Here is a 26,990-nt window from a genome sequence, read left to right on the forward strand (position 1 = left end):
CACTCTCATTACAGTTTACAATGTCAAAATGTTACTTTTTGAAGATGCCTGTAAAGTTATTACAGGTTTTATGGAGATATTCTGACCAGTTTATTTAGATTTTCTTTGGATTTATATATGAGCTTTGTTCATAGTGTGTAGATAAAACTGATTACTGTTTACAATTTATTGTATTTTTTTTAAGCCAATCTACATATATCATGATTGTTTAGGGAGCTCATTATTGTACTATTTAGCGTTAAATGGTTAAATAAGACATCGCATAAGCTTTTTGTGTGGTTTATTACTGCCCTATAACAAACTGTATGGGTCCAAAGCCCCCTAAAAGGGGCGACGTTTTTTTTAGGACCACCTCATAATACTAACGGCAATTTAACATAACTACCATGTGTACCCCTAAATTTCATAGGAATGGTTTGTTTTTGGGAACGTTTGAACCTAAATATTTATGTGGTAGGGTGTGGTAATCGTTTTAGTATGTTTGTGTGGCAGTCGCCATATGTCACTTTTTAAAATGATACAACATAATTTCTTTATTTTCGGATAACCAGAGATCCAGGGACCCCAGTTTGAGAACAACTGCCTATAGTGATAATTTATGAGCAACCATGACTGCAATGCGTTGTCCCCCATCAAAGTCCTGATATGACTTCACAATCCAATGGAAACCATTGCAAATTATCCAGATATCTGTTTATCATAACAACCTCACCACAAACTCCTTTGGCAGCAGATCTTATGAACTTGTTCTGTGCCATGTTTAGGTGCCTGATTGCAAACAAACCACAATTCATGTGCTCACTGCACGTGAATTACAGAGATCCACACGGTTTTATCTAATGTATGTTTTCTCTCTCTGTTGCAGGACCTCCTGTAAGTGCATTTCCATCTCACCCAGTAAGGTAGTATTAAAGTTAACCAGTGTGATGGCATAGAAGCATTCCACATACTCTACTGTAAAGGTCTATACAGTGGGTGTAATACGGTGTAAAATAGAGCAGAAGAACACACGGGCCTACAAACTGTCACAGACCATGTTGCACATCTGCGCCCACAGAACTGAGCATTAAATGTACCACCAATGGAAATGTGTATTTGTCTGTGCGTGTGTGTGTGTGTGTTTGGGACACCAAACAAGTTATTTCTCTCCGGGGCCTTATAAATCCTTTTTACACACACACACAATTCCTGTTCTAACTGGACACAACTGCTGTCTTCCGGTTTGAAATTTGAGGACTCAAAATTCACAATGCACGTACCGTAACACATCACTTGATATTATTGGCTTAGTGATACAGTGGTTAGCACATGAAGATTTAAACTGACTGAATGGGGACCCTCCGAGATGGAGTTTGCATGTACAACCTACATTAGAATATACCTAAACGTGCAGTAAAGGTTAACTTATTCCAAAGCCAAAAAGTAACATAACAGCAAAAGTGACATAAAATACAATAATTGGCCTTGAGTGCATCGCTTGCGACGTAATTTCAATGAACGTAATGAACCTCTGAAATATTATACATTAGAACCTCACAATCTTGCGGGATGCCAGTCGGCCTCTGATTTGTTAAGAAGCACTTTTTTTTTGTCTCTGTTTTTTATCTGTACCTGCAAGTAACATTTATGGCATTCTCAACTGTCATACAAGTGTATTATACCGGTAAGTGAGGTGTCAGACTTGAGAGGCTCCACTGTCCTCCTGTATGTGCAGTCATGCAGTGCAAGTAAATCTCAACCCTGATTCTCATTCAAGTATAACACAATATTCAGCAAATTGTCTGCGGCCCTGTTCTAACCTGTTTCAATGCTTCATCCTTTAATCTCTAACCTCACCAGGGCAAAGCGGGACGGGATGGATACCCGGTAAATTGGATTTGTTCTATAGCCTGTCACTCCTCTTTTGACCCAATCACAAACTCTTTTAAAACTCTCCTGCAATTCTTTTCACCACTTTTCTTTTTTTGTTGGACTATTTAAATTCCTTTTTTCCAACCTTTGCTACTTTTTCTCCCCCATATGACCTCTGACACTTGTAATGTATCCTGCCCCCTAGCAACGGAATACAAACATTTTCACAGAGATTGCAACAAGTGTCTTTTGACATGTTCTATGTTTAAAAAAAAAAAAAAAAGACAAACGAAAAAAAGATGTAGAAGATACTGGAAAGCTACATTGAAAACCGAATGAAGATCCGACATGATGGATATGCAATGAGAAGAGGAAAAGATTAGGTTTTTGCAGGAGCAGACTTAACATTAGGCAAACACACAGGGGCTGTTTCTGATATGGGTATCATGCATATTCTGTGGCGCAGGGCGGCACTCCCCTCCTACACCTCCCCCATCCCCCTTGACAAAGGCCACAAAACACATGGAGAAACATCATATGGACTTCCACCAAGCACATTTTGAATGAAATATTATTTCTTTTTTTCGTACACTTCCAAATGATGCAGCTTTACCAACAGCTGGGAGCTCAGTATCTTGCCCACGTGGAGCTGAGGAGTAAATTTCCAGTTTAGATTCATAAAACACAGGCGCTTAATAAATGTCACTGCAGCTTATACAGTATGTGTCTGAATGATCTGCGTGCTACTAACTACTAGTGAAGCGCTGGATATTAACTAGTAAAATATTATGTGTCTAGTAGTAATCGCACACAATTGTCAACTAGTGGGCGGTTTTGTCTCACTAGTAACATGTAATTGTCCTATTTGTATGCCAAAGTTGTCCTACTAGTGAGGACAAAGCTGGATATCAAAGACATAAAAAAAAAAAATAAATAAATGTTCAAATGGCTTTCCATATAAACTCAGTGTCGCCAGTAAAAGGTGATTTATCCAGAGAGAGTGAGGCCTGTGGCCTAGTGTTGGCTGCACAGGACAAGGAGCGTGGCACATGGATGGATGCGATGCGACGAGATGAAACGTCTCTCAGCTCTGTTGCCGATTTGTGGTTTCAGCATCAACAAATAGTCATCAGAACACACCGATACAAGCTCGCCACGAAAGAGCTCAGGTTTTATAAGCAGATTGATTCATCACAACTGGCTGTCTGCAAAGTGTTTTAGTGCACACGAAAGCCATTATGGGATATTAACGTGCAGGTTTAAGCCTGATCTATACAGGACAACCTGTCCTGTGTCTGGCTACTATTGTTGATTGCACAGAGTAGTTCCACTTATGTTACCTGATGTTTTGCTCTGTGTGTTGTCTGATTGAGAATTTTGTGAAGTAGATGACCCGAGGGGGTCAGGGGGTTTCTCTCCCGGTCCGATTCCCAGTCTGCCTGGCAATGCGCAAGCCCTCCTGATGGGAAATGCCTGCTGCTAATTGCACACAGATGGAGCAAAGGCACAAAGTGTGTGAAACATTTGTTTTCTGTTTGTCTGTGGCTCAATTCGTCTTTGTCACCATCTTAATCAGTAATCCCTGTTTTTCTACTACTTAACATTTGCATTCTGATGTGATAAATGCATCACTTTAAGGGTTCATGATCAAGATGATCCCATCTTGTTTGCTTTGCATAATGTAATTGATCCTATAGCATCCTAATTGCACAGAATAACAAAACAAAAGCATACACCTTTATTGTATTGTTTACAACAACAACAAAATTATAAAAAGCATAGTAATAGTTACAGGACCTAGTAGTAGTTTCATAGTAGCAATATGGGTATAGTTCTGTCAGGAATTTGAAATATATTTTTCAAATGTTTCAAAATACTGTATTAGGAACAGGTCTCAGTGAGATGCAGTGCAGAAAAGCAAGGGTTAAATGATAATAGAGAGAGATGCATTAAGGTTGCTATTTGCTTAAGGACAACAATTATTTCACTGCAAAAGGATCAACACAGTCATTATCACATTTCTTCTTGGAAATTAAGTTCTTACTAGTTGATCCAAATCCTGAACTATTGCATTTTTTTTTAAACCTTACTTGCATACTTGGTGTGTATGTACTATAGATTATGTCATTAGAATTTTGTACAATTATGTATGAAAAGTAATATGCCGTAGTTTAGTACTAGTGATTTATTTTTATTTTTTTTTCTGTCAATAAGCTTGAGGGTATGCCCTAACCATAACTCCTTTTGCTGTATTGTAGTGTTTTATGACAGTATGTCCACCATTTTTGGGGTGTACCTTGCTAAAGTTAATATTTCTTACTTACTTTCTACAAAATTTTGTGCATGCCACGTTGGTGGTCAAATAGCTTGCATATGTCTCTCAATTGTTAATGTATGCAGCTCTCCCCTCACATTGTTTGTAATACTATAAACAGTTAATGACATGATTTGTGTGTCTGGAGTGCTGTGTGTGCATGCGTAATCATGTGTTGATTCTTCATGTCCCCTGTCATGCTTCTTCCTCATAAATCACTGCCGAGGGGCGCATGCTTTCCTACTGTCAAACAATCAACATCTAACAGACTGACATGACTCTGCGGGATGGAAAAAACACACCAAATGATTCCAATTGATATGCGCAGTCACCACTAGGGCCAGTGTGTTTACGTATACAATAATGCAATTTTGTGACAGACAGCGGGACATGGCCCTCCATTGTTCAGCCGCTCTGGTTGCTGAGTGCACATTTCAAGCCAGAGGGTCAGCCAACAACATGCCAGTCATAGTTGTGTTCCAAGTGCACTCTGCTGTGCTGTTCTTTTAACAGGCAAATGTCATGTAGTACAAATTGTGGTCATGTTCTGTAGTGTTCTGAGGGCTGCTGTTGTGGAAACATGAGAATTTCACTGGTGTCTGTGTGAAGCAGCACATAAGACAACATGGAGGGGAAATAATCCTGTTTTTAATATAACATAATTAAGCCCATTGAGCCTAATGTGTGGACCACAATGCAATTTGCTGCAGAGACGCACGCCTGTTCTGATGTATAGACTCCCGACTTTTAAACCACATCCTCCACAATTACACCCCACTGGCTAATTGGGAGTCTGCACTGTCGGGAGCGTAGTAAAGAAGGTGAGGACTCCCCTTGCCCTGTTTCATTGGCACTAACCGTCACATTCACAAACGTACACAGACATGTGACCCCCCGTGGCCAAGTTATTTTCCACAAGTGTGTTTAATGGCCATAAAAGTGGTAGGAATGCTGACCTTTCCATTTACCTGGCAATAGATAACGTGGCAAAATGTGCACATACACACACAAATATGGGAAATTTCCTCTTTTTTTTCCACTTGTCCTTAACATTAATTGCCCTCTTCTGTATATTCATTTATGGCTTTTCCCTAGTTTTATTTTGTTATGCAGGATGTTCCTTATGTGGTATGGAGAGTAAGACACTAAAATCCAAAGTAAATCATTGTCATTATTATTATTGTGGTTATATGGAGTAATAGAACTACACCATTATACTGTCCGGAAAAACAAGATTTAATGTTGTTTGTTAAACTAATGCTGTACCTCTGACCTGTCAGTCAAAGCTGAAAATTTATTTATTTATTTATTTATTTATTTATTTATTTATTTTAAATGACATCCATTTCTCTTGTTCAGGTCAGGTCTTTATGCCAATTTGTTAAGTTTATTAATCAAATGTTGCAATCTTGGGTTTCTGTAAATTGAATAGTAAGTACCTGTAAATTAAATGTTACATCATCATTGTTCAAAATTCAATGCATGAACCTCTGTTTATTTGAACCTCTATAGCAAAAAAACATGTTGCCATGGTTCAAAACGTTGACCTGATTGAGCTAAACCAATGTGATATTTAAATTCAGAACATCCAAATTGTCCTAAATGTGCTATTAAAAAAATAATAATAAATCTCACACAATAAATGTGTTGGTGACCATTGCTATGAAAGCTTCCTGTTTTTGTAGTAGTTAGTATGCAAGTACATGCTTGGGCATGAATGCCATGCATCTATTAAATAAAAGGCCCGTGCTGTATAGTTGCACTGAGTGAAGCGAATACGGGACATGATACAGTTGGGTCCAGGCGTATTTTGGATTTTGCCTTTATTTCGCGCTACAATGGATTTGAAATCACACAGTCAATATGACTGAGGTGTAGGCTTTCTGCTTTGATATCACAAAAATGTCATTTTCCATTTATGAATTAGACCCATTTTTAATGCCCCTAACATAATAAGCCAGATATTTAATACTTAGGATAAAAGGATCAAAATTAGGATAAAAATCCTTTGCAGTCAATGACTGCCTGACTGGAGTCTTCATCACCAAATTTTTTCCTCCCTGGATGATTTTGCCAGCCTTGCACTGCTGCCACCTTCACCCTTTTTTCCACTATGTGTGACATGATGTGGATTACTTTGGATTGTGAGGTTTTCCTTTCCTTCTCCATACTTTTTGCTTCCCATCATTCAGAAACAAGTTGATTTTCATTTCATCTGTCCTAAGAATTGGATTGCAGAACATGGAATGACATTTGTGCAGATAATCTGCAATACTCGTAAAACCCTGAATCCATAAACACGTCAGGACATTCTTGAACGTGTGTTTCTGTTTTTGTTGTAAAACATGTGATTCACATCTACATGCTCTTTGTGAGACAAAAGAGAAGAACAATGCTTTAGAAGAAAGAGAAACTTCAATTCTCCCTCTTCTCCGCCAATATTTCTATTGCTAGTACCCGGGAATGTTATAAAAAACAAGCTAAACTTGTGTAAACTATTCAAGGCCAAATGATGATGGTCAATGATGGATTCCAGTTTGCTTGACTTTGCTTGAGTTTTAAGTTTGACCCAAGGGAGCTGGTAAAAATTGTTATCTTAACATTGTGTCTGCTTGTTAAAGAAGGAAGTTGGGGTTGGGCTCTTAAGTGTTTTTGGAAAGTTTGATCCAACTTCAGGTTCAACTGATCTTAAATGCTTTTGAACTGCAGAGGTTATTCAGTGGCTGCTTGTCTTTTTTTTATTTTATTTTTTTAAACACAGGTAAACATGATTTTTTATTTTATTTTACCAGGAAAACCTCATTGAGTTTAAAAATCTCATTTACAAGAGTGTCCTGGCCAATAGATGATTTTCACTTGTTTTTTCACTTTGATGAGGTTTGACAGAGATTTAGATGTTTAAGTGTTTATTGAATTTTCTCATTCTTTTCTCTCGCAATAAACACACACACATATTTGATATGGACCTGTTGGATTCTGTCCTTATCAAAACAGATGGACCTAATAAAAGCAGTGTCCCACCAAATCGTGTTTTTTGTTTTTTTTTACCAATTATGTATTTTATATTTAATACGGAGCAGTGATTCAATTACAAAAATTACTATTTAGAAAAACTACCATTTTTTTTATTTTTTTTTTATTTGCTGCTTATAAGTAATATCTGCTTTTAAGTAATTTCCTTAGCATATGACTTCCTTTTCCAGTGCTCCACAAATTCATGCAACCATGTGATGTCAAAAGGAAAAAACAAACCGAGCAATTCAGTGATCTACATTGCATAAGTTAAGAAAACACTTCATAATGAGTCATGAAGGTCACATGAACCTGATCCATCCACAGTTTATAATTGTTGTAATATAAGTAATCAGCCATACTGAACTGTATATCAAATACCTGAAAGCGTCTTAGAATTCATGTCATATATTCTTGTACACCTCTCACACACATTAAAATGAATGGGGCAGGATAAACTACATTCTCAGTATTCTTTTTCATCTTATGCTATTTGTCTGCATTTCCCCTAATCTGATATTATGCTTGCCAATTCATTTTAACAAACACGGAATTATTCTTCTATTGTAATCCAATTATTGTACGTTTGATGATGATTGTGTATGATCTATCTAACATTTACTTTTAGAAATCAGGCCATTCCTTATTCTTAACTAGATATGGCCATTTGTTTATAATTCCATAGATGTGGAATGTAGAATCGCTTTGAATTTTCTGAACTTCTGTTTTGCCACCAGTGTTATACTGAGCAGAATAATGCTGCTGGCTGAGGAAGTGTAATGTTAACTAATTGAGACGGCTCAACAGTGCATCAACTGTTTGTAGCATAGTACTGTAGTACACCCCATTTTTGCCTTATTAATTAACACCCAACTCCACACAATGATCAAAATTCGAAACAATTGACTTTTATCTTTATTCTTAACTTACCTTTGTTTGGCTGAAGTGCAAAAATAAAAATAAAAAATGGCCTCAACGGATCATAGAGGCAGCACAAACACTGCAAGAATATATATTGGGGGGGAAAAATGTGTAAGTAATGGTTTTATGTGCGGGATATAATTTAGGTGGAGTGAATATCTTACGACGACTTACCATTTCGACTGTCAACATTTTTGCCTGTCCAAGAAACGAATGAGCATATTCCCAAAATGTGAAACTTCTCCAATGGTTGTATGCCAGGACATCGCCACAATATGTGTTATTTATTCATTTTCTTTATCGCTCTCCCACCAGGGTCCACTTGGTTTGGATGGTAAACCAGTAAGTAGCGCATAAATTACAAATACAGAACATGCTTCAAGTGCATTAGACACGGTTGAACTCTGTGTTTTAACTCCTTTTAGGGACTACCAGGTCTCAAGGGAAGCCAGGTAGACTGCTTTCTCACACACACACACACACACACCTGTTTTCTTGTTCTTGGCCCACATCAGCACCTGTCATTTACACCAAAGGAATTCCCATTTTCGGAGCAATGGATTCATGTGGGTGTTTGGTCTGGTACCTCATCAGTCACTTTCACTGCTCCTAGGGGAATGTTTCAAGTCCAGTTAACCGCTGCCGGTAGCCATCTTGTTTCTTGGTCTACCTTCTAAGTCATCCCGAGTTTGGAGGGGTGGGGGTGGGGTTGTAGTCGGTCAAGGCTCAAGTGCACAGAGTGCTGAAAGCCTCTTTGCACTTCGCATCCGAGTAGCATTCATCAAGCTTGCCCTAAGATTACACCGCACTCTGACGCACCCTCAGGTGTTGCATGGAAACTCTCCAACTTTCCTACAGGGGCCATTAAAATGCCCCTATCCCAGCTGATGATGGGCAAGAGGCAGTGTGTGTCCGCACCCTGTGCTGGTCGCCAGCCAATTGCACGGCACTACCATTCACACTCGCATTCCCACCTATGGACAATTTAGAGTCTTCAATTAACCCACTGTGCATGTTTTGGGAATGTGGGAGGAAGGCGGAGTCCCTGCGGGAAGCCCCACACAATAAGGCCACAACCAAGGTCAAACCTTGAAACCTCAGCTACCACGGTGCCCTCTCATGTGAATCATTTTTGGTAGATTAATTTTTCTAAACCCTGTAGGCCTTACTTTGAGGCAGTAAATCCCCATTTCTCCGACCCGCAAAGACAAATAGTAATTCATGAAGCGTTTATAACTACATTTGCATTCTGTACAGCACAAAACTCCACCAAGGCTAAATTGTTAACAGAAGTGAAAGCTCGGCCAACAAGTGAGGGATACCTTCCCTAATAATGAAAGCCAGCCGTCTGATCAGTGTAACTTACCTTGAGGTACCGATGTGGTGCAGAACGGAAGAATAACGATAGAAATGTCAGGAAAGCATGTGTTGTTGGACAATGATAGCCAAGGGAGTCTCTAGGTGGAGAAACAGAATCAAAACTTTCAATTGCGTCATTGAACTAGAGTTCACATGAATATTTAAGGTCGTATGTTTAAAGAGGAACAAACTTAAAATTTTAAATTGTCTGCCACAATATTTCATTATTTAATAGCTATCACTTGTTGAAATTGTTGTTTGCAGATTCCCTTGTCCAAAACAAACATATTTAATGGACAGGAGCCTTCCCTCATCCAGTGTACTGGTTAAGAACTCAAACTGAAAAAAAGAAAGAGCCATCATTATTGTATCCTACTGGGCTACATTTTTAAAAAAAAAAGTTAAAGTTAATGTGAGACAAAGGCTGTCAGTTCCGTTTGTGTAAAACCATCTACCATTACTTCAACTATGGCCCACTTGTTGTGCAATGAATTAGTATTTGAGGAGATGTTTAAGGCTTCAAATTAAATTCGGAATAGGAACAAAAGGAAAAAAACAATAAATGAATTAATTGTTTTTTTCATTGGCTTTTCCAGATACTCCGGCTTCCTCCTACATTCCAAAAGCATGCACATTAGGTTAATTGAAGACTCAAACCTTCCATAGGTGTGCATGTGAGTGTGGACTGTGTTTGTCTGTCTTTGTTCCACCCCCCGCCCAAATCTGCTGAGATAGGCTCCAGCTCAACCGGGCCAAGTGCTACAGAAAATGGATGGATGAAGGGATTTTAACGGGATGTGAGAACATCTCTTCTAATGTCCTGTTTCTGTGCCAGGGTTGTATAGCATGTATATAGCTCAACTTCCCATAGTGGATAGTGCCCTCCATTTAGCCTCAGTTCCTTCACTATTAATTACCAATCAGTTCCACGCAAGTAATTGATGAATCTATTATTTTACCCATCTCTAATTCAGAGAAAAGTTGGATGTAATTTGGGGTTATAGGACAAGGAAGGAAGGGTGTCATAAGGAGAAGGGTCAAACATTGCTTAACTTTGAAGAATACACTCATCTCATCAGTGGGGTTTATGGTTGTAATGAGGGCTGAAGAGTTCATCTTAAGAGACGGACAGATGCATGAACAAATTTTTTGCCCATCCACTTTAATCTCACAAAGACAAATCTCAAAAACTATTCAGGAAAGATGCCGCGTCAAGTCTGTCATGAACGGAACAGAGGATAGGACCCAAAAATGCACGACTCCAAAACAAATGGACAGTTTCAAAAAAGAGAGGTTTAATATACGAGCAGAGGTCTGTACACAGGCAGGGAATCCAAAAAAGGCAACAGTATCCAAAAATGTGAGGCAAAAAGGCGAGGTCGATAATCGGAACAGGGTCTAGTCTTACTGTGAGTCTGTGACGTGGAAACAAGGAACGCTGGAACGCGACGACAAGGTACAACGAACTGGTTAAATGCAAGGGATAATTAGGGTGAACGAGTCACAGGTGGTGAAGATGCTCTCAGGAGCAGGTGTGTACGAGACGGGGGGGGGGGGGGGGGGACAACAACCGGAACACACACCCATGACAAAGTCATAATATGTTCCTATAGTGAACTGTCTTCAAATGCACGACTGAGCGTGGTTGAAACAAGAGGCGTCACTGCCTGAGTTTTGACATTTGATTTAATGCTGTGAGGTGCCATTTTCGGATACATGTTGCTTGTCTGATAGATGATTTATCTTGACCATCTGTCTCCGCTTATCTCCTCCGCTCCCACAGGGACCAGCCGGGCCAAAGGGAGAAAAGGTATGTTTCACTATGGTCAGAGACCAGTTAACTAACCGCTTTTTGCATGTATCTAAAATGAATTGACAGACACCGCCAACACGATTGCAAGCATAACCGATTGAGTGTTTTCTTCTTTGCCCTCCCAAATTCATGTTCACTGGGCATCCATCAAAGGAGCCAAAGATTACATGTAGAAATGTGGGATCTCGTGCCTCGGCACATTCTCACGTCAGGGCACTTAACAGGTTTACAGGCCTCGATGATAGCCAGATGTTTTCCCGCTCTCTGAACCCCTGGACAAGCCGAAGACAATTATGCGCGATGTGAGTGAGAGCTGGCAGAGGGGCATCATGCGTAGGAGGCTTTTTATACATTGCATCCGTCGAGCCATTAATGCTGATATTTGCCTCGATAAACTCGTCCGCAAAGAACAACACAACTGACATAAACAACATCCGTCAGAGTCCGACAGGAGAAGATTGCAAATGACACATGATGCTGAAGTCTGGAAAATTGACACCCTTCATTTAATCATGCTACATGATGAGAGCATCCAGTAGCCTCCAATTATTCAGCGGAGAGCCAGCAATCAGCTGTAGCACAGCAGTTCTCATTGAAACTGTCAGACGATTACAATGAGAAGAGCAATCCAAAGCTTGTTTAGGGACAAATTCTATACTCAAGGTGTTCTTTTTTCTTTATTTGTACAATTGCCCAACTGTATTGTATATCTACTCCTCTGTACAAAAAAGTATTACAATAGTTTATTTTATTGTTTGTATCCAGGGTGACCAAGGAGACATTGGACCAAGGGTAAGATACTTTTGAACTGTTGCATGGAGATTTACACACAATACCATATCGAATCAGACAAAACACAATATTTTTCCAGAATTTAGAAACAGTAACAGGCTATATTCTTTTTTTTTTTTTTTTTTTTTTTTATATATATATTATCCTGAAATATGTACTAATTACGTGATGAAATGAAATCCTCCTCTGTTATCTTATTTGACATCTTCATTATAAATTGTGTATGACACACAAAACACCAGAGCAAACTAGCAAATATGGCTCAAATTTGTGAATACAAAGGCCAAAGTCTTTCCAAATGTTCGTATTTGATTTTAGATTGTCTTTTGAACAAAAGGCATGACTGTTGCTTTTCTGGTTTTGTCACTTGTTTGTCTCTTGCCTCTGCCAGTTGGCTTTTATTATTCAGTTCAAACTTTTTATTCTTTGAATTCTGTCCCAATTATTCTGTAAGGGTTTGTCTTTGTTAATGGGAAAACAAAAATCTATTGAAAATGTGATTATATTATTCCAGGCTTGTAGCTTTGTCAGCAACAGCTTTTCATTCATCTTTTACTCTCTTTAGTCGCCACATACTGTAGGTTCTTTGGGTTCAAAGGTTTTTACAGTCAAAGTTTTGTGATCAAACATGTAAGACACACATGCATATAAAATGTTTTCCCACATTTTTTTAATTCAAATGCTTCCATATCTGGTGAACATATCCAGCAAATAAATACACTAGATAGTGTAGTGTAGGTAGTGAAACCTGAGTTCCAGGGCTTTCCAGATCTGGATTTATTTAATTTATGTAGATGCAATTACCAAAAAAACATTTTTATTTCATTTTCCATTTAGCGTGAAAACATTTCAAACATCCACTACATTCTGTACATTCCTTCACATCATAGCAATAAAAACAGTAAATAAAAACATTCTTGCGGAATTCTTTATTTTTTAAAAATCAAAGTTGAAGGCAATAGTAGGTCAAATAGCTTTTTCGCTGACTAATTTTGGGGGGTTATTGTCTTTGACCCTTGGGTTTAGCTTGTCAATCAGTGTTCACTTGTAACAAGGTGAGCAAACATTCTAAAATAGTCATCTGCAATCATCTTGTCAAATCCCGTATGACATAAACAAATGACTTTGGCAAGTTAAAGTACCTGGTCACACTAAAGGTGACGTTACTAGTTTTGACGTTTAACTTATTTTTTTATTAGGAACAAAAATGTAACTATTAGTTTTAGTCAGGTGACGAACACTTGATCAAACCATCATGGAAACATTGAATATTTCTGTATGAATAATAAAAGCACCATATTAGGATAATATCTGAACTCAAGGCATTGTCTCAAAGGCCAACCCATAGTTTTCTGTTTTGAAGATATCAGTTTTTCTGAAGGGAGAAGAAAGTGAAAGTGAAGCAAACCCAAACAAGACAGAGTAACAGACCATCACAAAGTGGGAACTAAAGACCATCTCGAATAGGGCTACACCAATCACAACAACATCACGTTGACATTCCGGCCCAAGTTCTCAGAAGTCACCAGGACATTATCACATGACAACTCGTTATGTAACATCAGTAAAGCTAAATAAAGGTGGCCTTCGTGTGTAAAGTGAGTGGACAGTGTCACTTTTCCTCATTCCTTCACTTCTGACAATGTTCTGCCAGCCACTTTGCAGTTATTTGATGACAACAACACGGATCACGATTTCCATTTGGGATGCAATCAGGCAAACAAATTTTTTCCCAACCAAAAAACACACAACGTGAAAACAATACAAAGCAAAGACAGAAACGTTTACCTCATACTGTACATCTACTTCTGGAACAGCACCGACACTGATCTGGTTCCTCAGACAAAGTTTTAAAAAACGTCCTCATCATCTAACCATGATAGCTAAAATTATGATACTGTCTAAATAAAGACTTCCCACAAAGACAAACAATAGCTGTGGGAGCACCAAAGTTGCCATCTAGCCTCAAACCAGTGTTTTTGTTTTGTTTTTAAACATTCTGGGGTGACAAAGCTGTGTATCTGGTCCAAGTTGCCAGGGTTGTCTTTTCATGTGATATCATTCCACTCACCATGACATTATGTAATTATCTTCATGCAGTGTGGTTTTAAAAATAGGCGGCCCCCTGTGCTTTACTCTGTGGATTCTTTGAAGAAGTCACGTAGCTGATTAATTCAGAATGTTTGCCTTCGTTATGCCTAGAATATCAGGTCATGAAAATAAAAGTGAGGCTTACCCTCTGAGGTAATTATGCAGTACGTGGAGTTCAAGCACATGGAGCCAAATTGCTTATTTTGGCTTTGTACTTCCTGTTTCAACCCCCTGGTATTGCACAAACTGGAGCAAATACCACCCACTTATTTCCTAATCCCTTTATTTCTTAAATAATACTTTTAGCTCCAAAGTCATGTTGCATATCGTTTGCATTGATCTACTGATTTTGGAAAAGGGCTGCTTGAGTCTTAGACTATGTGCAGCACCCACAAAGAGGCCAAGCTGGTGTGTGAGGTCCAGAAGTTCCGACTAGATATAGTCGCGCTCGCCTCCACACACGGCTTGGGCTCTGGTACCAGTCCTCTTGAGAGGGGTTGGACTCTCTTCCACTCTGGAGTTGCCCACGGTGAGAGGAGCCGAGCAGGCCTGGGTATATTTATTGCCCCCCGGCTCTGCGCCTGTATGTTGGGGTTCACCCTGGTTGACGAGAGGGTGGGGGGATGGGTCCTGACTGTTGATCTGCTGGGAGACTTCAATGCTCACGTGTGCAATGACAGTGAGACCAGGAAGGGCGTGATTGGGAGGAACGGCCCCCCCGATCAGAACCCAAGCGGTGTTCTGTTCTTGGACTTCTGTGCTCATCACAGATTATCCATAACGAACACCATCTTCAGGCATAAGGGTGTCCACACGTGCACTTGGCACCAGAACACCCTAGGTCGTAGTTCGATGATCGACTTTGTGGTCGTGTCATCGGACTTGCGGCCGCATGTCTTGGACACTCTGGTGAAGAGAGGGAGGAAGATGCCGGTCCGACATGGCAGGCCCAAATGTATTCTAAGGGTCTGCTGGGAATGTCTGGCAAAATCCCCTGTCAGAAAGAGTTTCAACTCCCACCTCCGACAGAACTTTGCTCATGTTCCGGGGGAGGCGGGGGACATCGAGTCCGAGTGGACCATGTTCCGCGCCTCCATTGCTGAGGTGGCCAACCAGAGTTATGGCCATAAGGTGGTCGGTGCCTGTCATGGCGGCAATCCCCGAACCCGTTGGTGGACACCAACGGTGAGGGATGCCGTCAAACTGAAGGAGTCCTATCGGGCCTTTTTGGCCTGTGGGACCCCTGAGACAACTGATGGGTACCGGCTGGCCAAGCGGAATGCAGCTTTGGTTGTCGCTGAAGCAAAAACTCGGGCATGGGAGGAGTTTGGTGAGGCCATGGAGAAAGACTTCCGGATAACTTTGAGGAAATTCTAGTCCCCCATCCGGCGTCTCTGGAGGAGGAAGCAGTGCACCATCAACACTGTGTATAGTGGGGATGGAGCGCTGCTGACCTCGATTCGGGAGGTTCTGTGTCGGTGGGGAGAATACTTCAAAGACCGCCTCAATTCCACCGAGGTGGTGAAAAAGCTCCTCGGTGGCAAGGCCCCGGGGGTGGATCTACACCCTGGGCAGGGTCCTCGAGGGTGCACGGGAGTTCTCCCAAGCAGTCAACATGTGTTTTATGGACTTGGAGAAGGCGTTCAAGCGTGTCCCTGGGGGAGGGATTTTATTGATCTCTTACCACAACATCTTACATAACTCTTATTTCACTTCCAGCTTTAAGATTTGACAAATAAAAATGTAACTCAAAATTTGGCCAGGGTATGAATAATTTTGAGCTAAATAGTTCACATTGTACAGTCATTATTTCCATGCCATGTCAACAATGTAACCTCTTCCACCTCTAAACTCTTTGAGAGACAAAGAGAAAACATGCAAAATGGGAAATGACCATGAATGTCTGACAGCCTTTCACTTCCTGTCAATCGATCATTTTGAGAGTGTTTGTCAAGTGAGAGCGCGGTCTTGAGGACTGATGACAATCACAGGATAACAGCAGCATTAAAACATACTCAGGTGTCCTGAAAGCGCCAGCAACCCAGGATTGAAGGTCATGTGCAGTGGAGGAATAAAACCGCTTGCCTTCATAGCGTCCAATGCATATGGAGGAGATTGTCACTGCATGTTAAGGTTACTTTCAGTTGAGTTGAAAGACGAGACACGATATTCAAGTTTCATCTTCGACCAAAGCATTCCTTTGCCCCCCATAAACGGCGTCGTGGTTTAATGTCTTACTATCGAGCTACGGTCTGACGAAAATGTGGGATCGGAGAAGTCCAATGTGAAACAGACATGCTTATGAAGCATGTAAAGAAAATATGTGTGAGCGGTATTGTCAAGAGAGTCGATTATAAAGAAAAAAGGTGACAGGTTTGAAAAATGGGGAAAAAAAGACAAACTATCTTGCGCTCTTCACAGCCTGTTAATAGAAACCTGATGAAGATGACTCCTCTTGTCAGCTTATGATTCATACTTCATTCTTTCTTAAAGCTTCACTCTATCCTCCTTTATATTCATCAAACTTCTGAAGGGAACTCAAGCAGGGAGGCATCACTATTGCTCGTCATTCACCCAGGGAAATTTGACGTTTACATTGTGTGCATTCACAATTATGTACATAGGAGGCTGTGTGTGAACCCAGTGTTGTTCATACAGTACATACAGTATAAACACTTCAGTAGGCTATATAATGTAAATACTCTAATGATGGCCTCCATGATAGGTGCTGTTGTGCGTCGTCTACTTGAAGAAAATCTCCCTATTGAGAGATGCCTCTTTTCTTCCTTAGGAAGAAAATAACAGATTGTGCCTACGCGGTAGCTGCAATTACCTTGGCTATAGCCATGTTTCGTGCGGCACGGTGGACGACTGGTTAGCACATCTGGCTCACAGTTCTGAGGACCGGGGTTCAAATCCCGGCCCCGCCTGTATGGAGTTTGCATGTTCTCCTCGTGCCTGCGTGCGTTTTCTCCGGGCATTCCGGTTTCCTCCCACATCCCAAAAACATGCATGGTAGGTTGATTGAGGACTCTAAATTGCCCTTAAGTGTGAATGTGTGCGCAAATGGTTGTTTGTTTATATGTGCCCTGCAATGGGCAGGCGACCAGTTCAGGGTGTACCCCGCCTCCTGCCCGATGATAGCTGGGATAGGCTCCAGCACGCCCGCGACCCTCGTGAGGAGAAGCGGAACGGAAGATGAATGAATAGCTATGTTCCCACAAGGTAGTTTAATATGCTGCAAACTGATTTGGTTAATGTTCTCATTGATTACATACTATATATATGATCTATTTTTTTAACAAAACAACTAATGACACCTGGTTTGATGGAGAGAAAAAAAGCAAATAACGTACATAAAAATGTACAACAAGCAAAATAGTTATCAGCGTGGTCCCACAGCCATCGAGTAAGTGCAAACCTTAATAGATGTGTCTTTGCCAGAGCTCTTGCGCTTGTCTGCTTCAGATAAAAAAATTTACATCGCTCCATAAGATGGTACGGAAACTTAATTAGGGAACAATTACTCTGCCACGAACTGTACTGCATTATCGATAGGAACTAAGAATAAAAGCACATTTATGAAACTGTTCCACATCATTATAACACATAGTAACAATTTTCCATGAAACAAATGGCCAGCGTGTCAAGTTGCACCCTTCCACAAGCATTAAAAAAAAAAAAAAAAGACTTCCTCTCAAATAGAGGCGCTTACTTCTTTCTGCAGTTGAGTAAATCAATGCCACGGTAGATATTTGAGGACATTAGACTCTCATCTCTTCAACAACAAATTTAGCAGCATTTGAACGTGTACAAATTGAGCTACTGCTGTCATCCAAATTATTTTCCAATAATAATTTCATAAATTATAGACAACAAATGACCATTTATTATACACAACACAAATACATTTTGAGTTATAACCCCGCAACGTGAGTCAATAGAATTTGCTTTTATTCTTTTTTTCTGGTCAGTTGCGTAGCCCCTTGTTGCTATGCGGAATTAGTGGAATACAATTTTGACTGCCACAAATCCCAATAAAAGAACTGTCATATAGTTATGTCATTTTATTTACCTTGTCTGTAATCTATATATGATCCTTCAATGTTGTCTGAAATTTCATGCCTCTGTTTTGGCCAACTCTATTTTGCAAAAGAGCTCTCCAATATCTCTCTGACACCACCTGGTTAAATAAACCACCAACTAGTCAGGTTGAATGACAAAACTAGGCGCTGCATCAGCATTGTCACTTGGCAAATTCACGTCAGGTCAGGTATCTCAATACTGGGTGTATCTCACCATTTGCAGATGATTTTGTAATATTCTGAGCCATATCTTTCTCCTGTTTATGTAGCCACATCCAAGATGTTCACCTGTTGACTTCCTCTCCTCAGGGTCCTCCAAACTACAGCACATATGCTGGATTGCACAGTAATCAGATTCTCACCGTCAAGGTTTGTCCTTAGCAGTGAACTCACTGTTTGCCTCCCAGCAACCAATGCTCTGTCGGACTGCTGATGTGTCTCTCTATGCCGGGAATAGAGAACCATCCTCAGTGAGAGATTTCTCTTGCTCTTGCCTCAGGGTCGGCTGATCACTCCTCTCTTGTTCCCTCAGTTGTTCTCCTTCCAGAATCGTTCCTCCCCCTGATTTCCACACTCATTTATTTTTCTGTCACTACCTCCTGTCTCTGTTGCTGTTTCTCTACCTTTAACTTCATGACCTCTGTATCTGTCTTTCTTTCTCTGCATTTGCTGCATCTAATGCTCCTTCTATAGATGGTCTATCCAAGATACGATCACAGCTTTCTCTCTGATGGCCAGTCCAGCACCTTTCAGAGACGTTTTCTGAAGGTATATCACAACTAAGGCATGTGTGCCCTTTTAACACGCTCACTAAACTTTCATTTCATACTAATCAACATTGCTTTTCTTTATTGTACAAGTTGAATTAGATTTTTTTTCCATCTTTGATCCTAGTTTTCACAATTCCTGCACATGTAATTAAAATAACATGATTTTATACATCAGATTTTTTTTTTTTTGTGCATGTTTAATTTTTAAAAGGATCTTCCACACTGCAGGAAATGTGTTTTTTAAAAGGAGATTAGTCAGGCTTTGTCACAGATCAAAAACATATCAAGCATGGAAACGATGATAGTTGTCGGTGTGGAGAAATTCACTTTTCTGGTCGTAGAAGGTTCTGACGGTACTCGCTTGGCGTAGCATAGCAAACCACAGTGTGTCACGTATGTGAAGGTGAGGGATCATGAAAAGAAGGAATAAAGGTGTTACCATGTTAATTTGGCTTTGGAGGCAAGACACGTCCAGCCCATTTGGTAAGACTGTGAGCATTTATGTTCTCTAAGGATAAATAAGTGTTTTCAACTTGAAAGTAGTAATTATGAATTGTCAAAAAGAATTAACCCTTAATGGAGCAGACAAAATACTAGCCAATTGAATAAAAAAACTAACTCCAGAAAATCATCTCAGTACAGTTAATTACTTTGTTATATTTTGATTATTCATGATAAATCACTTCAATTTTTTTATATTTTGTATTGCATTATTATTATGGACTTTCTTATTTGACTCTGTGAAATCACTGCTGCATTATATTGAGGCATGTAGCGCCAATTTTGACTCAAAGTTGCAGTTATAACTGAAGAGCTACAGCTCCTCTTCTGCTGTTGTTGGTCAGGCAAAAAAAAAATTGTTAATTCTCCCATGTGTCCCAACTATATATTGTAGTATAACAGAGTATTTTGGCAAGTCCTGTCTGTTGATTCAAGCAGTCTAGGTCCAGTATTGACATGAAAAGCACACGTTGTTTTCTAAACATACTGTAGATTTTTGCTTCTTAAAACCTTTGTTTTCATGGGGAGAGACAAATCTCTCTCCCAAGTGTCTCAGCTTTGTCCTTTCAGTCCCTTATTCTTCTGTTTACTCTATATCATCAGGGTGACCAAGGCCAGGCCGGACCTGCTGGCCCGCCTGGCCCCCCAGGACCCCCAGGTCCCAGAGGCCCCCCTGGGAACACCGGCAAAGATGGACCTCGTGGCCCAGCAGGAGAGCCAGTAAGAGGCTTTGCATTTGCTGTCATGTGAAAAGCGTACACCTAATTCACAAACCAGAACACCTTCATGGGATCTTTTCTATATTAAGGGGCAAACTAGCTACAGTGTTAAAATTTCTAGGGGGCCCCAAACATCTCATTGAAAATGATTCGTAAACTTTTCTTCGTGCAGTTAATAAAGCAGCTGTTTTAGTCGTACACTTAGTTCACACACTTAAAAAGACTTCAAAAGCTTAATCTGTCCCACTGCGCATGTGCAGGCTTGACTGAGGAAGCGGCAGGGTAGAAATCTATTATCTTAAAACTACCAAAGGTTTCAACCTTTTTCAGGGTGAAACCAAATATGCATAACCAATAGCAGCAAGAGCCAGATGCTCTTGACAGTAGCAGTAGCACTGCTGTCAATGTCAGCTCAGGAGAATTTTCTCCAATTCACACTTTTTTTATTGATAATAAACATTAAAATTCAAAATCTTTGCAGTCCAAAGATGTGGAGGGCCCCATGACTGGGGTTAACTTAATGACCCCGCTAAAGACTACAAGATACAAGTTGCCCACTCATACTGTAGTTAGTTGGCTGCTTTACAAGGACGAAGACATTTACATTTATTTGGTTTGCTTGTTCTTTCCGTGCCTGCGTGGGTTTTCTCCGCGTACTCCGGTTTCCTCCCACATTCCAAAAACATGCATTACAGGTTAATTGAAGACTCTAAATTGCCTGTAGGTGTGAATGTGAGTGCAAATGGTTGTTTGTTTAAACAGTATGTGCCCTGTGATTGGCTGGCAACCAGTTCAGGATGTACCCCACCTCCCGCCCAGAGTCAGCTGGGATGGGCTCCAGCATCCCGGCGACCCTAGTGAGGATAAGTGGTTCGGAAAATGGATGGATGGATGAAATAATGTGGTGGTAATAATGCAAATTTAGAATAACCAAATGCAAATAAGAACTAATGTGCTAGATAATAGGATACAAAACATTAGTGCCACATGATAATAAATAATAATATATAATTGATAAACAGATATTGTGCAATGCACACTATATTAGTTTTGATTGTGCACCCAGGTGTGACAGACTGCTGTCTATAACGATAGAGTACAGTATATTCTAACCAGACACTTCATTAAGTACACAAATAATGCTCACTTATGCACATATTCAACATTAGAATTTTCATTGCCATTTTACTATGTTTGCAGTCGTGTAGCAGTGTCCAGTGACAGTGTACAGTATGTACTCTAGGGGAGAAGATTGTAGCAACTCTAGATTCTCCTTCACTCGAGTCTGCCAGTGAGCTGTGGCATAGCTCAAATTTGACATAACGGTTCTAATCTCTTCATCTGTTTTGTGTAAAAAAGCAGCTACAAGTTTCTTCTACCAAGTGCCCACGATATCATCCGCCCCACACCCTCCTTCCAGGACCCTGTCAGTGTGCAAGCCTGAAACAAATACTGTATGCCACAGCTGTCTTGAGTTCTGTGGTAGTTTGCCTGCCCCACTGAACAATAGTTGTGCCTCTTTCCTGAGGCCGTTTGTTTCTCAAGAAAACTTTACCGCAGTGCAGTTCGTCCACAGTGACAACATAAACCTGTGGTTATGGGATGGAGGACACAATAGTTTTGATTAGCTCAAAGGAATTAATGCTATGTTTCCCCTCAAGGGGCACAGGAGCGCTTAGGGATTGCGTTGGCGTGTTGACAATAAGACTATGAGTGTAAACACTGTCAAGTAAAAGAGAAGGTCCCCCGATATAGACAATTTCATATCAACTTTCCATGTTGATTACCAGAATTGCAAAAAAGCTTTGTATCACAGAGGGCTTTTCCATGTTGTGTGCAGATGTCTGGACATCTCTGCAAGCCAGTCTGGGTTGTTGTGCTTGGTCCTGTCCTTTATGTCATGTAACTATAAAGTGAAAGGAAATAAAGGAAAGACAGCTATTTCGAAGTGTCAGCTAACATCCATCTATCTTTATTCTATAGCACTTTCACTAGGGTTGTCGGTGAACTGGAGCCTTTTTCAAATGACTTGGGCCGAGAGACAGGGCGGGGTAGACCCTGGACTGATCACCTTGCCAATTGCAGGGCACATATAGACAACCATTCACACTTATGGACAATTTAGTGTTTTTAATTAACGTAACATGTTTTTTAATGTGGGAAGTAGCCTGAGTATTAAGAGAAACCCCATAAATGCACGAAGAGGAGACGCAAACTGCACACAGGAAGGCCGGAGTCTAGATTATTTTACAACAAATTATATGTATTTTTACTCAGCTGTATCATCTTATATGTATTTTTACTCAGCTGTACAAACTAAAAAGCATTTCATTGTTTTTGCTACTAATGAGATTAAATACAAGAACTACAGTAAATATAATATACTGCCTTTACCAACTATTCAATTTTTTTTTTCTTTATGGTGGTGTTTTGCAGCAGTGAAGAACGGCACTGCATCATGCTGAAAAGTGCTTTTCAAATATTCTGCCCACCATGTAACTTCCAACGATGACCAAAATATCAGTAAAAGCGCCTCTAACTTAATTTAATTTAATTCAACTATCACTAAGTTATAGCCTGCAATTTCAAAGATAAACATGCTTTATTAGGAGAATTTTAAAAAAATGTAACAAAATAAATACATTCTGGAGAATGTTTTCTAAATAATGTCAATTATGAGTATCAAAATATTATTTTATCGATATATACAATTAATGTTGTATTCCACATGATGAGTAGTGTGTGTGTTTAATGCAGAGGGCTTATAACCTCAAATTTACAAATACATCAAATACACAGTGTGATGCCTCTCATTCTGTGGGGGCCCTTAAGCATGAAATTAAAGGCGTATTTTTGAGGCTTTAAATAGCCCATGTTTGTGTATGTGTGGGGCACTAGCGCACTGCAATATTTTGAGTTGGCAAGCTCATAAGATGCTCTGCCATGCACGACTTCATAACAGATATGGAGCGGCTCAACCGGCCAACTGACCCTCACAAATTGTTGTTTACTTCAAATGGGCCTAATCGCTGCCAGAAACGGGATATGGTATTTAGCATTGGAGTTAAAGCTGTTGTTGTTCATTTTACACAATATGATTTTATCATCCACGACTTTGCAGTTTTCTCAATACAAAATGCTTAACAAAATCACACTGTTTCAATGCAGATGCTTGATAAATTGAATGAATTCATGGAAAACCAAACGTCATTTTCAGCCTAGAACAATCCTACAAATGATCGCCTGAACTTTACTGATGTGGTGATGAGATATTCGCCAGTGTGAACTTTGAATGATTATTGAGAGCAGTACAGTCCAAAATGTGCTTGAAGTGTCCAGCTGCTATTAAAGGCCCTAACTTAACATTCATCAGTCCCCTTCAATGGGACACTCTGCCATTATTGCTCCATTTACAGTATCATTAACAGTATCGTGCGCTTGCAATTCTGTGCTGTTTGCATTGTTGAATACTGTCATCTAGTGGTCATAGTTAGAGCACACTCAGTAAAGCTGAATCATACTAATTCATTTTCTCTGTGGGCCTCAAGGGTATTCCAGGTCGTGATGGCATTGAGGTGAATATAGCTCACATTCTTTGTTTTTTGTTTGGCCTGAAGCAAACTCATATTTATACAATAACCCATATAAATACATTTTTATTGCTGAAATATGATCGTTTTGATTTGCCCTAATACTGTACTATAAAATATAAATCGATTTCTTAAAATATTTCTGCTTTAGGGTCCTCAAGGATTACCTGGAAACTCGGTAAGGTTAATGCTGACTTACTTGTTTACTACTTGTCCAAAACGCTTTCTCCTCTGTGTCCAAATGATTAAAAAGATTAACACCGAATTGATTATGTATCACTCTCAGGGAGAGGATGGGGAACCTGGATATCCTGGACCACAGGGTCCTCCAGGGACAAAGGTACAGAGAAAAAGGGATATTTTTTGTGTTCAAAATTCTTTTCACCTGACATATGCTGGACTACTTACTGGTTTACTGTGTATGAAATAGGGCGGGCCGGGTCTAGGAGAAAAAGGAGAGCGGGGCATGGATGGATTACCAGGATTAAAGGTAAAACACCAAAGCAGTGTCAAAAGCAATGCATACATAAATATTCTGTTTGTCTTTTTGTAACATTTATTAATATGGCATTTGCATTTGTGTGCATTTGACCGTAATATATTTGTGTCATCCAGGGAGATAAAGGAGCAATTGGAGACCAAGGTCCCATGGTAAGTGTTAACTATCACTGAAAGCAGTTTCCCAAAACCTCTTAGCTCGAGATCCAAATTACAAATGTGATTCCTCCTCGAGGACCAACACTTACTACGACAATGCATCGTGTATTCCAGAAACACAGTGGTTCCCAAACCTTTTACACCAATTAACAACCAAAAACATACTTGGCTCTCCAAGTAGCACTATCATGGCCACCATTAACATACACATACAAAGTAGGCCCAAGTGTTGGGCAAACGAGTCAGAGCTTGGGTTCCTAAAAATTACACCAAATATTATTGTAAGCCGTGGTAACATTATGCACAGTTTGAACATTAACACTGTGCTCGGATAGAGGAAGAAAAAAAACTGTAATTAAATGATGATTATGTGAACATTTGAACTAAAATAATAAGTTAAACAAAAATTGTACATAAATGTTTGAAAACAAACAGTTCTCAAATATTAAATGCAACTATATTGTACTTAGGAGTTAAATACAACTGAACTGTACTTAAAAATGTACTGTACTGAATTTTTTTAAAAAAATTGTTACTGTAACATGCACAAGTTGAACAAAACAATTCAATGATTATTTTGCATACCACCACTTTCGTACCACTAGTGGTGCTCATACTGTACCACATTTGAAGTATCACTACCATTATTGTCGTGATAAAAAAATATATATATATATGCAGTTATAACAACAGAAGTTTAAAAAAAAAATCATTTGCCAAAGCTATGTGTCCCTCCTTGATGACCAATAAAGTGACATTAAGCATTTGACTGTATTTTATTGTTAGTTTTTTGGATCTTTTTTTTTTTTTTAGGGTTATCCTGGTGAAAAGGGCATTTCAGGCTCCTCGGACATCATTGACTTCAATGGGAAGCTTCTTGATGCGTTCCAGGTGAGTGACATCTAAGTGTAGGGAAGACAAAAATGTTGATTATGCAATGATTTGTGTGATACAATGCAACCTCCAAAGTCAAACACCTCAAAAGTAATACAATTTGGAGTTCAACCAAAATCTTCTCTGAAAAAAATGTGCTTCAAAGGTCAAAGCACACCCAGAGTTGTAACCATCATGACGCTTGACATCAGGAAATTTTTAGCTCAGTGAACATCTAAAGACAGAAAAGAATGATTATGATGGCAAAAAGGAAAGTGTAATAATTGACACGAATAGAGAGTGGCTGGATCCAAGAGCAGTCAGAGGCAGATGTGAAAGGATGAATAGTTTATTGATGAAAGGTAATGGCGGTGGTCCTAGGTGGGTTGGCAGGTGGCAGGCAGTGGTGAGGACAGGCGGCTGGCTTGGCGGCAGGAATTACGTGGATCAGGAACACGGGGGGGAAACACACACTGAAAGTCACTGCAATACTTCGGCGAGGATTTCCTGGAACAGGCAGGTTTATATACCGGTGGTGATAAGGCTGATTGGAGACAGGTGCTGAAAACAGAGAAGGGAGGGGAGAGAGAGAGAGAACGCAAAGCGCCCTCCCGGCTACAATAATGGAACTGCAGGCAGTATATGACAATAATAACTTATAGAACAGAAAACGGGGAACATGGAAAGCTGTTGTAGATGATGAGCCTTCGTGGTTTAGAATTAAATTGACCAAGCAGGTGCAAAAGTAAATACAGTTATAATATAATGAAAAACACATAATTCAATGTATATGTTTTCCTATTGGGAAAAATCAGTTTTGAAATTCGAAAAACTTAGAAGTCAGAGTTCTAGAATGGACTCTATTCAATTTTGGAAGTTCCATTGTATGTCAGTGTATTCAGTTTTGGGGGTCGGGCAGGTTTCTTAAAGTCAAAAGCAACTAAAAGAAAAAGCAAGATGGTCATGCTGCATGATTTTTTTTTGTTTCACAGGCCATCAACACAATCAGTATTTCGGTAATCTGCAACTGTTTTTGCATGATCTTTGGTCGTGTCAACAGTGACTAACACCCACATTAGAAAAGATATCACAAAGCATACAGTAAATACTCACACACGCTTGAAAAAGCACAGTTCTTTACCCAACACGCCCTTGACCTTGAAACTGTAACTTTGTATTAAATGTAAAGAAAATGGATGGATGGATGTTAGTTCAGACACCATATTGAAAAATATTTTTTGTGAACTTTTGGTCTGCTCTTATAGCCATCTGGGAAGAAATGCACAGCGCTATCAGAGCGGAGATTACAGAAGCATGCTCAATCATGCAGAAACATCAACAGCCTTTGTCACATTGTTTTGAATGTGTTTTCATGCCATCTCGTGCCTCACAATACTGTATATCGAGCAGCATGGGGTTTTTGACTGTGTGTTTGTGCAGTTCCTCATTAGTGTGCTGGTGCACAATGCGTAGCAAAGAACATCACGTCCCTCTCTACGCACACAAGGCTCCTCTGAGCAGACCGCGTCCCCTGCTACATGCTAATAACAGATGCTTATCTCTGCTGTGAAGTGTGCATTTAATTTAAAAATGACTACTAACAGAGCCAGGTTCCCCTCAGCCCTGAGGTGCTGCGTGCAAC

At 39.9% G+C, this 26,990-nt stretch overlaps 1 protein-coding gene across 2 annotated transcripts in view; it reads left to right on the plus strand.

The window, feature by feature from the left end:
* Window positions 1-905: 905 nt before the first annotated feature.
* The window catches only part of LOC133484362 (collagen alpha-1(XXIII) chain-like), a 38,803-nt gene continuing 12,718 nt past the window's right edge, over window positions 906-26,990 (plus strand). Inside the window, exons 1-15 of one of the 2 annotated variants that reach the window (XM_061786788.1) lie at window positions 906-1,866; window positions 8,414-8,440; window positions 8,524-8,550; window positions 11,241-11,267; window positions 12,036-12,062; window positions 18,508-18,607; window positions 18,932-19,006; window positions 20,113-20,229; window positions 23,777-23,803; window positions 23,970-23,996; window positions 24,105-24,158; window positions 24,249-24,308; window positions 24,434-24,469; window positions 25,289-25,366; window positions 26,341-26,364. In XM_061786788.1, coding sequence (XP_061642772.1) covers window positions 1,808-1,866; window positions 8,414-8,440; window positions 8,524-8,550; window positions 11,241-11,267; window positions 12,036-12,062; window positions 18,508-18,607; window positions 18,932-19,006; window positions 20,113-20,229; window positions 23,777-23,803; window positions 23,970-23,996; window positions 24,105-24,158; window positions 24,249-24,308; window positions 24,434-24,469; window positions 25,289-25,366; window positions 26,341-26,364 — 765 coding nt within the window. In that variant the 5' untranslated portion in view covers window positions 906-1,807. The remainder of the gene's footprint in view (window positions 1,867-8,413; window positions 8,441-8,523; window positions 8,551-11,240; window positions 11,268-12,035; window positions 12,063-18,507; window positions 18,608-18,931; window positions 19,007-20,112; window positions 20,230-23,776; window positions 23,804-23,969; window positions 23,997-24,104; window positions 24,159-24,248; window positions 24,309-24,433; window positions 24,470-25,288; window positions 25,367-26,340; window positions 26,365-26,990) is intronic. The other variant, XM_061786789.1, reaches the window with a different exon arrangement.

The sequence above is a fragment of the Phyllopteryx taeniolatus genome, chromosome 10 (genome assembly GCF_024500385.1).
Source record: "Phyllopteryx taeniolatus isolate TA_2022b chromosome 10, UOR_Ptae_1.2, whole genome shotgun sequence".
Lineage (NCBI taxonomy): Eukaryota > Metazoa > Chordata > Actinopteri > Syngnathiformes > Syngnathidae > Phyllopteryx > Phyllopteryx taeniolatus.